The sequence below is a fragment of the Haemaphysalis longicornis genome, unplaced genomic scaffold (genome assembly GCF_048455015.1).
Source record: "Haemaphysalis longicornis isolate Haplotype H1 unplaced genomic scaffold, Haemaphysalis longicornis Haplotype H1 scaffold_10, whole genome shotgun sequence".
Lineage (NCBI taxonomy): Eukaryota > Metazoa > Arthropoda > Arachnida > Ixodida > Ixodidae > Haemaphysalis > Haemaphysalis longicornis.
Window position 1 is genome coordinate 74,093,173 of NW_027526204.1, and position 16,428 is coordinate 74,109,600.

Below are 16,428 nucleotides of genomic sequence, written 5' to 3' on the forward strand. Positions count from 1 at the left end.
TTGTAGATATCAAGCTTGTTTTTGAGTAAAATGATTATATTCAAATTTATTTGGATTTTTATATTCAATTTTATGACAGCCTTTGTAAAAAAACTGCTGGAGGGATGCAGCTAAACAGGGAACCAGTGAACTGCGCACAAATCAAAGAGTGCAATAAGACTAACATTATCATTCTATCTGGTCTGTAGCAGAAGTTACGACCATTTGAAGTTTGGGCCTGGAAGATGGCAACCAGAAAAACCGGTTTTGCCTTCCAGGCCCAAACTTCAAGTGGTCGTAACTTCTGCTACAGACCAGATATAATTATAATGTTAGTCTTATTGCACTCTTTGATTTGTGCGCAGTTTACTGGTTCCCTGTTTAGCTGCATCCCTCCAGCAGTTCTTTTACAAAGGCTGTCAAAAAATTGAATATAAAAATCCAAATAAATTTGAACATAATCATTTTACTCAAAAACAAATTTGATATCTACAATTAGAATGAGAAACTACATGTGCCCCCCCCCCCCCAATTTTCATCATCATAACTGCAAAAATAAAGTTTTTGATCAAAGACCCTTGTGCCCCCTTACTTCTAGGCGGCGCTTAACTCTGCGAGTTTCTAGGCGGCGCTTAAACTTGTGAATGAGCAGCCGGCTGAAACTGCTGCACCTAGAGCATGTGGCGCAACAGGCATTTCTTCATGAAAACTTGTGAATACAGCAAAGGAAAGCTGTGTGTAAGATTTCGCAATAAATGTTCAACTGGTAATAGTTTTACACAATGCTGTGCCTACGTGAGTTCTAATTATTAGAAAAAAATGTGTACATTAGTCAGGTCACAAGTTGCTCATTTGTCTTTGTGATTTGCAATGTGCACTATTCGAACTATTCGATTCGAAATTATTCGACCAAATCACTATTCGCTTCGAATTCGCTTCAAACCTCAAAATCTATATTCGCCCATCCCTAAGTAATATAAAAAAAGAAAAATATGAATGAACTAATTAATTGCCCCAAATTAGTGCAAGCTTAATCCAGTGTCTCTTTACAGGTCTTTTCAGGAGCTCCGGCACCCTTCCTTGACTACCTTCGGTATCAACGCCAGGCTGATACTGAAACTACTCAAAAGAGCCCCCTATGGCAAATCAGTGCTCTGCAATTTCAATTATGCTTGTGTTTTTGGCTCGAATGAAGCTGAGCAATCGAAGGCTAGTTCCTATTAAACCGAACAAAGCTGTAAGCTGTTACTCCGAACCTCAACTTCTTTGCCAGAATCACAAGGTACAGCCTCCCAAATTTTTAATAATATAGCGGGAGCGATGACCGATCGGCATGTCAGCGCCTTATCACGGTGTGCACCGGCAAAACAAGCGAGGGTACGTGCACGCTGCATAGAACTATCTGCTGTGTGGAGCGTTGTCTGCTCCGCTTTTCTTCTCGGGGCAACCCACCCCCTGTTTTTCTTATCTTGCAACGCCGTTTCGCTTACCAAAGGTACCTAAAGTGTGGGGCACAAAGTCATCCAGATGCAGTGGCAGGGGGTGTACCACTCTCAAGGAAACAGCGTAGCAGACGACACTCGTACAGCAGATAGGCCTAAGCGCTTGCGCGTACTCTCGTCTATTTCGCTGCTGAGCATCGTGATAAGGCGCTGACATGCCGGTCGGTCGTCGCTCCCGCTATATTACTAGAAATTTGGAAGGCTTCACAGCCGCGATCAAAAGTTTACGGACCACGGAATAGGCAATTTCAGGTTATTTCTCTTCCTATAGTAGCCCAACAAACTTTCCAATGCATGTGAGATGTCGTATAAGTACTGAACTAATAAAAACTACCACACATAGTACTCCGGGCTGCCGTGCGGCAGAGAAATAACTCAGAAGTGCTGCTTTCGTGATCCGTAAACTTCTGCTCTTGGGTGTACCTTAGCTCTCCTGTTAACAGGCCACACTTTCCAGATGATTCACATAAAGCATGAGGACATGAGGACTGAAAAGGCCCACGAATCTATACCCTCCGATTTATTAAGGTAGCCCACCACTGAGAAGGACAGGGTGAAACGGTGAAACAGAGTTCTTCGGTTTTCGTACCTGTCTACCGGGAAACTTGGCGCTGTTCTAATGCCGACACCGTCCTGGTAGCACACAAAAAATGCTGGTGCGTCCCCGGCATTGTTGATACTTCCACCGAGTGCACCTGGAAAGCATCAAGCGAAAGAAATTTGGCATTACTTTTTCTTTCAAAGGTACCGAGAAGGAGACCGAATATGATGGGAGGTGGTCAGCATACTCTGAATAAGGTGTGGGCCACGGTGATGTGTTGTAACATGGATATGGACATATTTCTGATCGAAGACAGAAGCGGATTATACTCTAGGGTTGAAATAAGAGAGAGCCGTTTCATTTTGGTAGCAAGAAAAGTGAATTAAGTCGATGCAGAAAGGCACTTTACTCAGGAATGACGAGTGTGCTTCTTGATCCCTTTCAAAGCCAGCTGGGTAGATCAAGTATGGCTAATATTATGTTCTAAGTCATGAGAGCCCCACCAACTTTTGCTCCATCAAAAAATTAGACTTGCACAAGGTCGCGGGTTGAATTCCCGGTCGCGGTGGCTGCTTTTCTGATGGAGGTGAAAAGCAAAAACGCGTGTGTACGAGATTTCGGCGCACGCTAAAGATTCCCAGGTGGTCAAAATTAATCTGGAGCCCTCCACTACAGTGTGCCTCATTGCCTGCATTGTGTCGGCGCGTCAATCAATCAATCAATCAATCAATCAAAAAATTAGACTTGATCTTGATTTATCAAAACATTAGATTTTGATCAAAAAATCAAATTCTCAGAATTGGCTTTTTGTGTTGAAATAAGTTACAAGCTATGAGCCTAAGCACTGTGCTGATATCTGTTAACATATTGTGAATTATAATACTCGTATTATATCGGCCTCCTCCAAAAAAATAAAAAATAAAATTCCCACTGGTCATTGTGTTACTTGGCTCCATTTTCAGCTTCTCAGCCAACAACAATACCAGCTCTCAAGGAATACCTTTCTTGACAGCACTAGGTAAAAAGCTCCACTGAAGTTAGATTAAAATTGTTAAGTTAGCAATATTAAGTTAAATTAGAAATACGATAGCCCTCAAAGCTAGTTGTACAAGTCATTCTTCAGGCCTGTAACTCATTAACTAGTCTGTAAGGGCACATTCCTCCAACGCTTCCCAATCATTTGTCCATCATATCAGAGAACATTATCAGCGACTGGCAGGCACATTCGCGCTACCGGCCCATTTGCAGCAATCGTTACCCCACCTTGATTGTAAGCCTGGATCGCTTGATTCACCGCCTGGGAAACAACCGGCGTCATCCAGGAGCCTGGAAAAGTGAAAAAGATGACACACAGTAAGGGACCGGAGGTGCTGAAGAGCGCTGCACACAACTGCATCAACATTTGATCTGTGGGTTTGAGAAAGCCAGTGGTATACTCGGTTACAACTCAAGAACGGCACCACCTCATGTAGTGTATCACTCCGCCAAAGCGCCGGACCCATGACGTCAGTGCGCGCGTGTTTTGAAAGGGGTTTGCTATGAATGCGTGATATCGTCTGCCTTGTCTCACGCAGTTTGTTTGTCGTCACTGGAGTCGTTTATAAGCATATTAAGTACAAAAAATCACGGGAACGGCTCACGCCATGTTCAAAATATTCCCAGTAACGCCCTACTTGCGCCGCGCGGAGAAACATCCGGCTACGGTGATAAGGCACAGCGGCAACTTCCGGTGCCGTTCTTAGGTTGTCACCGAGTACAGTCAAATACCATGTTCGCTTTCATAACAAAAGCGTCTTTTTCCCGCAAACTGAAAAAGAGGACTGAACCATGTTCAGGAGTATGCCAGCCATGCGAGGTACACCTCTGCCTGGGTGTTTCCTTGATACAACATCAACCTTGCCCCCACCATAGCTGCCTTGCTCGAGGAATTCAAAAACGTGCTTCGAAGCAGTGTATGGCCAGTTTTCATGCTCAGATACCGTACTACATACACACACTTCCAGCAGCTATTGTGTGATACCAGACTGCATTAAAAAAGAAAAAAGAAGAAGAAGAAGCAAAGACTTGAAAGGTACACGGAAGGCAACCAGCGAGTTGGTAAGGAACGAAAGTCTGTCCTTTCCCATAGCCATGTTAGTGCTGATTCTATGGCGAAGCGACAGAAGTCACTGTTTGCACTACGATAAACCAGAAGCAGGCAATACAGCAGCGATGTACACTGGTACAGAAGCAACCGAATACAACACTACCATGTACCGAGCAGTTTGACCAGTTTTGGTCAAATAAGTCGTGCTTTCCCGAACTCGGATGTCCTTTGCAGCTCTGAACCACTAAGCAAAATGTTGGACCATGGGACCCGTGATCCGTATTGACGCCTTGTTGTCCTTTTGAGGCCGTGCGAATGTTGCCGTCGAACCAACAACTTGCGTACCTCGCACGCTCGTTGCCATCCAGCAGCAACCAAGAAAGACGTGCATGGCAGATATTTTAACCACTTCTGGTGCAAGTTACATGGTGTACCAGCGGCAGCGGCACCAGTCTTCATGATTTCACTGTTTTCTACCCTACTTAAAAAAATACATAAAATAAAACGCGTTCTGTTATGCACCTTACTCTTTTTGAAGTCTGCTTCACTACTATACACACATATGCTGGAAAGACATTTGTCCAGGTGCCATATACTGTGTTTGCACGATTATAATAGACAATATTATGTCGGCATTGAAACTAGCTCTCGCGACGTGAGAGTGTCTCATGTATTGGTATTCATCCCAGGAGAAAATGGTAGCTGGTCCCAGCTGGTTTATGGTTATGTTACCAGCTGGGCCGAGCTGGTCTTCGCTGGTCCCAGATGGAACCAGCTGGTCCAAGCTGAGAATTTAACCATAAACCAGCTGGGGCCAGCTACATTTTCTCCTGGGATGTTATTTCTCTTTGAAAGGGTGGTTTCTTCTATTTTCTCTATTTTTTTATTTTGTGTACCACCGTCTAAGGCCACGCACTGTCGGTGGGCACGTACCAATAAAGATGAATGGATGAATGAATAATGCGCCCCCGACTGTAATGCACAGGTAAGTTCACATACGGAGATTCGATTAAATAATTTTATGCCAATTCTACTGATAGATGTAAAAGACCCAACACCATGTACCCGGCAGGAGACATTTTATTTGATGCGCGCAACTGCAGCAGCAAAAATTCCCTTTGCTTTATAATAAAAACTTGGTTATCCAGCTTTTGCTGACATTAAAACTGGATGGGGGAAGTTTGAAAGTGTTTCCAATTTCAAGTGCCTTGACCATCATAATTTCAGACGTGACGGGCTGTTGGTTTCTTCGCTGCTAATTTATGAATTCCACTTGGACGTCTTCACGTTCTCGAAAACGGCCTCACTCAGGGCTTGTAAAGCCTTGCATGGAAATATGGCTCCGCTTCGTTTACATGAATCGTGCACTCACTTCTCCAAAACGCCCAGCGCGCATGATGTCGCCTGGTTCCGCTTACTTTCGGCAAGTGAAATTACCTTGCATTTGATGGACACTTCATAGTGTTACCTCTTAGGAGCCGTAACGAGCGAAACGAGGTGCTAATTGCAGCGGCATAAATATCTGCAACAACTGACTAAGGTACGCCAAAATTCACTCATGTGATGTTTGTGGATTGTTTCAGATTAAACTGACAGATTCTGAGAGGGGTTTGTGTCTATGGCAATGCTGTTCGCCACTTTAAAAGTGACTTTGGTTTTGAGCCCGCTTGTAATGCGCACACAAATTTGAAGGCTACTTTCAGCAAAAAAGGGTGTCTGTTAGAATCGTGAAAATATGGTAAGCAGTCTGATGCAAAAGTAGGAAAAACCCAAATTTTTTTGCGAATATGTCTATAAGACTGCACGTATTTAATGAAACACTGTATTCTGAGGTCCTTTAAAATCAGCTTCACTACCATACAGAGACGCTTTGCTGAGAAGAGATTCTATCAGGGGCTTGCAAGAGGTCCTATTTAGGAATATGAAGGCCTTCGGGCCTTACGATAAATACCTCCACAGAACCCTGTGTATCTGTATAAAGCGCTATACAACAGACCCTTTAAAGTCTGTTTCACAACTACACACAAATGCGTTGCTTGGAAAAAGTTACTTCAGGGGCAATACTATATGAACGATCACACTATATATAAAAATATCAAGGCCCCAGGGCATTTTTAAGTGCAGAGCACTTCAGGGCCGCGCCTTGTCGTCGTAGCTTGCTCGTTGTACCCAAGTAGGGCCACAGGGCGTTCCGTCGTAGCCGCTGTCGTCGCAGCGTAACCCAAAGACTTTGAAAGACAAGCGGTTTATACAGTCACAAGCGTTCAAAACTCGTGAACTGCTGGTGCTTACCATACATCCCCTGTTGTTTAGCGCAAAAAAAATTGAAGGTACATTTGAGGCAAAATATGCGTAATTAAACGCCAGTGCCCGCGTTCATTTACTTAGGAACGCTCACTGGGTTGGTTTTTGCGATAGTAACCGGGAAAAAGTGGCAGTGCAACGCCGGCACGTGCGGGAGTAAAAACAAGCACAAAATGAACAGAACTCCCACTGGCGCAGTTTCAGGCATGGGGCGCGCAAGCACTGCAAAGGTGGGAAATTTGAAATGGGTTGGGTGGTAGCAGTGAGCGGATAACGGCGCTACAGCCCATTATGGCGAATCACTGCTCTGCACTCCCGACAGCTTTCACGGTGAGTGGAACGGCTTTAATTTTTTTCACTTCAGAATTTCCTTATACAGTGAAAGCGCGACACACATAAAACGCTACAAATGGCCAGGTGGGTTTTCACGTTGAATGCACATCGAGATGAAGAAAATGGCCATGTTTGTTCAATGTGAGAGAACTAGCCTTTGGTGACTCACTCAGCTTGATTACAGCCATGAAGGCCGTTTCCCTAACAAAAAAAGCGCAAGAAGTGTTGAAAAAGTTTCAAATTTTGAACTTAGTGATGTGCTATGGGCAGGAGTGACACTTTAGAGGCCAGCGGTGAAAACATGGTTATTGATGTGTGAACTTAAGCTTAGCATTCCAGTGATATGATCAAATGGAACAGGAGGCCAATCACAGAGACAAGATTCTGAGACGTGAGAAAGAAATCGCCTGAAAAAAGGGGGTGGGGGAGTCTTCGCAGCCTTATCTGTTTTCCTTAATATCTACATTATTTGTTTGAAATTTGCAATAAAATACATCATTGTTATTGCTACAAAGCAGTTTATTTTAAAGAGCAAAAGTTGCATTTTGCCTTCATTGCCTTTTTAACATTCCCCTTACTAGATTCAATGACTCAACTATGCCGATTTTGTCAAAAATTCGGTCATTTGTCGAAAATTCGGTCATTTTGTCAATATTTTCAAAGGGAACCTAAAAGCTGGTCCAGGCCGACGACTGGAACACCCCACAAAAGTCAACAGGGCCACAGGGCTGTTTTTAAGCAACGAAACAATTTATAGAATTTTTTTTTTAAATAGCTACAGCGCAAATAGAAACAAGGACACAGAAACATGATAAGACGAGGGCTGCCTTCTAATTGAATTTAATAAGAGAAACCTTGCACATTTTATACGCACTCTTCATGTTAGCACCGTCGCCCCGTCATCTTTCTGTGTCCTTGTTTCTATTCGCGCTGTACCTATTTTTCAAAATTAACTACCAACTCGCCCAACAGTACACGTTGTTCATTTACAGAAACGGCACAAGCGTTTACTGCCAAACTGCAGCATCTGCTTACCCAGCTGATCCACATGTTGGCCAATGGTAGTAGCTGTGCTGGTGGTGACAGGGCTGCTGCTGCTGCTACCTGCAACAGAAGCTGCACATGACAAAACACCTCAAAAGGTTGAACAAAAGGGCATCAGAACCTTCGCTAAGGGTGCATCCGACTTTCACTGAAAGCGTGTCCAATCGATCGTTAAACATTCACCATCCCTTCCAAAAGAAAGTTGAAAGAAACGCAAAGGCTATTTCAAATCAAAAGTGCATCAAAACCTTCAGCAAAGATGCATCCAGCCTTCGTTGAAACTGCATACAATTGATTGCCAAACGTTCAAAGACCCAAAATGCAAACAAAGAACCAACCGATGCGATAATTTTTTGCGCACCAGGTAAACGCATCTACGAATGATCTAGGCGCACACCAAAACGTGGTTCATGAGATGACAGTATACCGTATTTTCGCACGTATAACCCGCCCCCATTTTCAGCCCGCCGGAAAAGAAAAAAAAAAAAAAATCCTCGCGTATTGCACGCACATTTGATACAGGAAAGGCTGCACCAAAGCTACTGCTCAAGCAACACATCACTTACGATGTAGACAGAAAAAGCTTATATTTAGCAAGTAGAAAGTGCTGACTGCAAGGCGATAGTCACAATTCACTAATAAAATTAAGTTGTTACAGTGTGCTTGTCCTTGTTTTTTCTTCCTTGTCCTTGCATGTTTTGCGAAATCATTGCCATGGAAGGCTTAGTCAGTTTTACTGCGTAGGAGCTTCACGGCACAATGCAAATTGCCGTGAAGCTGCTCTGAAGGAAAAACGCTGCGTACTGTTTGACGCCTACTTTGCCACTGAAATCTTCGCATGTTTGGTGCTGGTTATACGTGCAAGAATGCGGTACTATTGTACTCCTTCTTCATGATTGATACCATGTACTGTCTCATCTAGAACAGTTCCTTTTCCACGATTTTCAAGTGACCGTTTTGACACAGTCAGGGAAGCCCGGTTGCACGCACACGCTGTGTGTCCAGAGATCATATCAGAGATCATATCAGAACTACGCTTTGGGGAAATGCATCAGTTTTTTGACAGGGCGCCATCAGAGAAAGAAAGCTCTCGCTTTGACTAGTTGATCAAAAAATTTAGAGCCTTTCCACTAGAGTCGCACCTCATTCGCACTAGTCGTACCTCACCTCAGAGTCGAAGCCATATCAGTGCAGTAAATTAGTCTGTTATATCCAATAGTTGTTGTAACAGTAGTAGTAGTAAAAATCAGCTCTAACAAATCGGCAATCTGGCGCACCGTGCGAAAATCCCACATGCAAAAATGACTTATTCTACGCTTGACCCCACCATAAACGAGGTAATCCTCACCTGTCTGTCCGTGGCATTTTAAACTAAATGGACCCGAACATGAGAACGTGAAATAAAACCAGTCACATGTGTTTTTGCATCAGACGACCAAACTTTCTGCCGTTTTAACGATAAAAGTTATTCTGTTGAATTTAAATTCTTTTATCTTGCTTTCTTTATGCTAACTTTCGAGTTTGGAGCCTTGCGCGAGCCAAACATTTTTTTGTTGGAGCCGATATAGCGCAGCTCTGGTGGTTTCAGTTTCATTATACATAAATGAATGACCGTCACTGAAATGAAGCGCGACCAACCAAATTTTGAATTTAGTTCACTACAGCCAATAATTCGCTATACCAGTCTTCATTAAAATGAGGTTCAACTGTATTGTGAACGTGGAAGACCAGTGAAGCTGTACTGGTGAATAACTACATTCAGGTATGCGTGGCGACTTACTATGTTCATTGAATAAAGCCGCATACACAGGACTCCATCAGGTTTATATTTAAATTAATGGTCATATAATTTTTTCCGGTATTCATTTTGAAATGTAACAGTGCGATAAAAACGACGAGGGGCACAGAATTTTGTTGCAATACATTTTTCGGGATAGTAGTTTCAATTCAACAAAAAGTACAGCCATTCTTTCAACCCCACTCCCTCCGTAGGTAGCCATATACATATTGACAGCAGGCGAGAATCCTGCAACTTCTGCATCTTCACTGTGAACTAACTCAATACAACAAGTAAATAAAACTCCGCGAATGACACGGGCCAATTTCAGTACGATTCTAATTTTTTTCCAAGACATCTACATTAGGTTAAGAGCTACAGAGTATTTCACTCTAGCTTCAGAGGGAGTGCGTGCAATTCTTAATCGATGAAACTCGATAGGCACACGCAATTGCGGTCAGAACCTAGCGCAAAACACCTTCGCTGGAAAAACATTTATCAATGCTTTGTCATGTTTGATACACAAGTTTTTACTAAGCTTCAGACAGGAAAGCTACTATCATTAATGTGCTCTACATGAAAATAAATAAATAAATAAATAAAAACGAGAGAAGAAAGTTTAAAGATTCCCCTTTATGTTTTTTAGTAGTGTAGTACCACAATTCTGCCCATTCAAAACAGTGGAACATTGTTCACTTGCTGACTGACTTAAAAGGAGTGCCATAAGGAACGACGTAAATTGCTGTTGGCCTCACAATTGAGCCTTGAAAACAAGATTGGCTCACCGTAATGTGGTGAGACCATGCTGTTAGAATGCTCATTTGCGAAATTGTAGCCTGTCTTGTTCGCCTCACTGCTCTGTCTCTAGTGCCTCGTTGGCTGGTTATTCAAACAATCCCCGCCCTGTTACTTGTCACAGTGACGGGTGTCCCTTTAAAATAAAAAAAAACTGCACTGTCTATGCTCATTCAATGGGTATCACATGAAGTCTAGGCGCCGTGATATAATGATGGTGTTTCAAAATCAGGATCAATACACTGCAACCTTTAAACTGGTTTGGTGAGGACAATTGCACTTAACTTCTTGATGTTTCATGTGACAACTGCGCCTTACTGCTAGTAGCTGCAAGGCGTAGTAAATACAGAGACAAAAGCCACACTTAGCAGTGAAAGCCTGTAATTGGGGAGGCAATACTGAATGCCCAGTCCGATAAGCCCTTGAATGTCTGCGCAAAGTAGAACCTGCTTAACAGTTTCCAAACAAAAAGTTACTTTTTTTAGAATATTTAGTGCATTCACGTTGCCTGAATTCTGAACAGAAGTGCTCTGTCGTATTTCGGGATGAAATTGCGACAGCACTGCGTACAGTAGGTAGTTTACGCAACCTGGTTGAATTGCAACTCTAAATACGTCCCACAATTGCGTTACAGCAAAATGTTGTTACAATTTATAGCTCAGTTACAACCCTTGAAGACGGCAGGGTCAATATGCACTTTGTTGCACACTTCCTTAACCCTGTTCTCCACTCTTTTAGGAATTTTAAAGTGCAACCTTTCTTTTAAAAGACATACCAGCTAACTCGGACCCATCGCATGATTCAAATGTCACCTGACTGTGCAGGTAATTCAAGGCATTTTTCTTCGGGGCGGCCACATAAATATCTACACATTGATTGAATGCACTCACTCTGAAATGGAAGTTTTTCAAGTAAAGCTCATCAAGAAGGCAACCTACAGATATTTAAATAAAAAAGTACATTAGTAGACGAGTTTCACAATGCTCGCGTAGCTCGCGTATATCTTGTAGACCTTGAGACCGAATTAGTGCAAGCACGTACCCACATATGCACAGAGACACATACATACACACAGCATCACCTTGGCTGTTTGCAGTAGGTGTAGCCGCTGGAACATTGCAGGTTGCGCTGTCTTGCGCAGGGTCTGTGAAAGAAACAGCGATAGTTCAGGTTTATATTGTCACGGCGGAACAATTGATGAAGGCCAGTAGGAGAGAGAAAAGAGGGTGTATTTCGGGAAACTTGTGCCTGATGCCTGGTAGCGGTCACACCAAGAACATGCGCTCACGAAGGGGCACGTTCTCGCCTTCTTTGCGGCTTAGGCAGTGATGATCATGCTTGTGATTTCCATGATGAGGATGAGGATGATGGAGACACGCCAGAATGGCGCACACCGGCTCCGGACGATTGGCATCCGCGCTCTGTTGCTGGTTACACACGCAACACTATGTAGCATATACAGAGGCAATATTGCGAAGGGAGGAGCACAAAATTACAGCGATATGCACGCAATGTAGGTCATGGTAACAACCAAACGCTTGTCTGTGCGTATACCCTGCAACACGCCCCCCTTCCCCCAAATTTCTTGAAGCAAAATTTCTTAAGAACAGCATCGCAGCAGACGCTTTCGGACATTGCAGAAGTCCCCAATTGATGACCCATCAATTGGGGACTTCTGTAGAATAGACGAGGCCGTTTTTATATAGAATAGAATAGACGAGGCCGTTTTTATGTAGAATAGACGAGGCCGTTTTTATGAGGCCGTTTCTGTAGAATAGACGAGGCCGAATGTAGAATAGACGAGGCCGTTTTTATTTTCTATATGCTACTGCACTGACATGATTCGTTTCATACAGCTTATTTTTCAGGCAGCACCAATTCTTTCTTTCTAACTCATTCAGAGAGAGTTGTACTACAGTCGAATCCCGCTACAACGAAATTGACGGGACGTGCGAAAAATTTCGTTGAAGCGAAAATTCGTTGAGGCGAAATCTGCCCCAACACACCACAGAAAGGCCAGAAAAAAAGCCCCGTATGCTTCCGCATCACTGGCAGCATAATACAATGTTTAGAAAAAAGAGTGACGCGCAATAACGTCATGTTTATTCGGATAACAAAGATACCAATGATTATCTGTTCTTTCACTGCACGCGAAGAACGTGTTGTGGAGTGGGGTGAAGAAATGCAGGCGCAAAACGTATTGCTGTACAACAAGGCGTGTCCACCGAGCTGATTACTTGCAGATAGCTGCTAGGCCGTCGGAAGCCCCCCTCTCACTTGTAGCAGGAGCAGTGCCGTTATCTTATCATCTGACACGGCGCGGCAGCTACTGACCTTGGCAGGTTAGACGCGCGCGCTTGCATTTAACACAACTGCGTGCTCATGACTAAGATAGGATGACTTGGCTTCAAGACCAAACACGCAAACATGATTTTTGCTCTTGGCTATGAAGAATGGTAGACGGAAAACGGCAAGGACAGCTGCTCACAACGCATACATGACGGTGCCGCGCCAGCAGCGGAGCACATTTGTGCGATTTCAACTGGATACGGATTGGCTGTAGCTCCGGCTTGGCGAACCGGGCGTGCGCCTCATGTAAAGACGGCCAGCCACATCGTTATCACCATCAAACAATGGCGTCCGCCTATGAGTTTTTTTTTTTTTTTGTAGCGGTGTGGCCGCACCGCGCATGTTTTCGGTGAAACTAAGCGTCCTGAATGTATAAAAAGTTACATATAGCTGGCGCTATGCTTATTTTATTGTAAAATAATTGTTCAAACCCAGCCCAAATCATTGAAAATTTCGTTGAAGCGAAAGCAAGCCTGACAAATGGTTCGTTGTGGCGAGGACTTTGTTGCATGGACTTCTATGGCTGGCTGACGGGGAATTGGAAATACAGTGGAATCTCGGTGATACGAATTCGTTTGATACGAATTTCGTTGTGATACGAATTTTTAAAATTCCCCGGCGAAAATGCATTGTATGCAATGTAAAAAAATTCGGATGATCCGTACGCATTTATCCCCTGGTGCGGGTGATACGAACACGGGAGCCGTGAGCAGACGACAGCGGCGTGGACGGGAGGCGGGAGAGTTAGTATGGCCGTGCGGCCTTGGTTGCGCGCGGGCACAAAAGCATGGAGCGTGAATCGCATGGAGCGTTTTCTGCTCGCGAAAACGCGCTGCGCACGCCACAGGCGCGCTGACCCTGCCGCGTAACCACCTGCACGCGCCGCGGCCGGCGGCGGCAACATGGCGGCGGCTTCGGCCGCGAAGTGGCGTCGGGAGCTCGAGCGACCGCTTCTAAGCGCTCTCTAAAATATCGCTCAAGGCACGCACGAAGTTGCTTGAGCGGTAAAGGAGCTTATAATGTAGAAGAAAACGGTACTATAAAACATCATCCGCGCCGGTAGTGAAAGCGCCCATTCAATATCTGCTGGGGTGTTAGGCCTAAACATTTCCGGCGGGGCCACCGGGCTGTCCGGAGCGTTTTCGAACTGCCGCCATGAAGAGCGCACCTCGCCATTGGCGCAAGTTGGCAGGCTCCTCCCACTGCCGCGCGCGTCGGCCGTCATTTTCCGAGCGAGGTAGCATCTGTCGCGGGGGCGAAATCGTCAACGCGGGCGTGAAAATAATGCGCGTTCAACGCCGACGCGCACAAATCGCATGCGGTTCGCGTGCGCACGTCGCGTCGAAGGTGAGCACGCGTTCTTTTGACTCCCGCGTTGACGATTCGGGCCGGCACCTTGGCGCCAGCCTCTGCTGGGGTGGTTTCTGCCCACGGCCGGGCTAGAGCGACCGCGTGCGCACGTTGGTATCGACACAGCGCGCGTCGCCGCCCTAGCGCGGCCGTGCTCAGCCTTGGTTGCCGCCAACGTTGCCGCGAACGGCAGTGGGAGGAGCCTCATGACTTGCGCCAATGGGGAGACGTGTGCCTCATGGCGGCAATTTCGAAGCGCTCGCAGGAGCTGGCCGGGCCACCTCCGCGGCGCATATTTGGCGCGGATGATATTTTATAGCGCAGTTTTCTCCCACTTTATGAGCTCTTCCCCGCATGAGCAACTTAGTTTACACCTTGAGCTGCGTTTTAACAAAAGGTTACAAGCGGTCGCTGAAGCTACTTGCGCCTCTTCACGGCAACAGCCGACGCCATGTTGCCGCCGCCTGTCACATGCGCGGCACAATTCCATTTTTTCTCGTTTTCTGATGATACGAATTTTCGGGTGATACGAATATTTTTGCCGCCCCTTGAGATTCGTATGACCGAGATTCCACTGTATTTCGTTGAAGCGGAAATTTCGTTGAAGCGGCGTTCGTTGTAGCGGGGTTCGACTGTATTGGAATTTGACTGCCTCTGCTGAGACAAATTTGTGCTCTCAAGTGAAGGCATTTCTAACTTCCCGTCCCCTAATGAAGTTCTGTAGCTTTACAAAGTATCTGCCTTCTATGAGGTTTGAACGACACATACGACCTGAACAATTCAAAGATGCGACCACGTCGGCCCCAATTCTAAAAATCTATCTTTAGTCTTATTTTTATTTGCCACCCTATGACTGGTGACGCAGGACGTAAAAAAATCCCGGGCCACCTTCACTGACGTGAAATCTGGGGAGGGGTGAAACATGCAGTGTATAAGTGTATTCTTGGCGCCTTGGCGTTTCTGCCAATGGAGATGAAACCATTGGGGGGTACAGGTATACAGCTTTGCTATAAAAGTATCTTGTCTTTGAAGCATGAAGCTCTGTAGCGCGAGGCGTGAGTGACTGTCCGGGTGTTTTTTTAGTACGCGTTACAAAGCCCTCCAGCGCAAGGCGTAAACGAGTTTCCCGGTGTTTTAGTACCGTGACTACATCATGAGATGAATGACGATTACGACGACGGCGACAGGAGACGCCAATAGCCCCAGCCCCTAAGGGACTTCGCCCCTAAAGTTGCCTCTCAGAGTGAATAGAAAGGGACTGTCTTCCTGACAGTGTGTGGATCATTTATTCCTTGGTAGCTGTCGGTCCTTCCGCCGCCAAGTACGTAACAGCGTGTGGGCCAAGCATGTTGTCATGCCAAGAAGTCACCTCTTATTTCATGCCCTACTGCATTGCAAAGCACAGCTGTTTCTCCTCACTGGTCGCACTGCTTTTGGGCGGCGCAGTGTTAGGTCTGTAAGAGATGGTGACAACTGTGCCTCTAGCCAGATGATATTCAAGCAGGCATACACAATACACAACTATTTTTCTATTTCGCAAGGCCTTCCCAGAACAGAATGGGCCACTAGTGCCACAGTTACCCATGCTTTCCATACAGCAGTGGGTAGTGTGTCCGTAGTGAGCGCAAAAAAGAATGGGTTCAAATCTACACTGGAGGAATTTTTGTTCATGCCTTACAGTAATGATTCTCAACACTACGACTTTAAAAGCAACGAAGCATTGAAGCTGATAGGCTATACCCCAAGTAATGGTGCTGTGCTTCAAATAAGACTTGCAACTCCAGTGTACGCTTACAAAACCTCAAAATACGAGACACAAAAAAAGTTCTGAAACATCACTATGCAAGCTGGAAAAAAAATAAAAAAATAAAAATAAAGCCGTTCCACTCAACGTGAAAGCTGTCGGAAGTGCAGAGCAGTAATTCGCCATAATGGGTTGTGGCGCTGTTATCCGCTCACTGCTACCACCCATCACACTCTTCGCCGCCCTGTCTCACTTCTCTCCTGATGAATTCAACGGAGGTTTGTCCAACGCATTTCGCATTTCCCGCCTTCGCAGTGCTTGCGCGCCCCCTGCATGAAACAACGCGAGCGCGAGTTCTTTGTTCTTTTGAGCTTGATTTTCATTCCGCATGTGCTGGCGCCTTACTGTGCAGTAACACGCCATTTTTTTCTTGCACTGCCACTTTTTTTTGCTTACTATCAAAAAAACCAACTCAATGAGCATTCCTAACTAAATGAAGGCATGGGCTACCAGTTATATACACAGATTTTGCCCCAAATATACCTGCAGTTTTTTTTTGCACTAAACAACGGGGAGATGTATGACACGCACCAGCAGTACACGAGTTTCGAGCAGTTATGACTT

General features: G+C 45.1%; 1 protein-coding gene across 3 annotated transcripts in view; it reads right to left on the reverse strand.

The window, feature by feature from the left end:
• LOC144158769 (uncharacterized) overlaps nt 1-16,428 on the reverse strand; it is a 51,286-nt gene that overhangs the window by 27,103 nt on the left and 7,755 nt on the right. The window contains exons 3-6 of one of the 3 annotated variants that reach the window (XM_077689908.1): nt 11,443-11,505; nt 7,781-7,849; nt 3,286-3,348; nt 2,071-2,176 (exon numbers count right to left, since the gene is read on the reverse strand). In XM_077689908.1, coding sequence (XP_077546034.1) covers nt 2,071-2,176; nt 3,286-3,348; nt 7,781-7,849; nt 11,443-11,505 — 301 coding nt within the window. Of the gene's footprint in view, nt 1-2,070; nt 2,177-3,285; nt 3,349-7,780; nt 7,862-11,430; nt 11,506-16,428 lie in introns of all 3 variants that reach the window. The other 2 variants (XM_077689906.1, XM_077689907.1) reach the window with 2 other exon arrangements.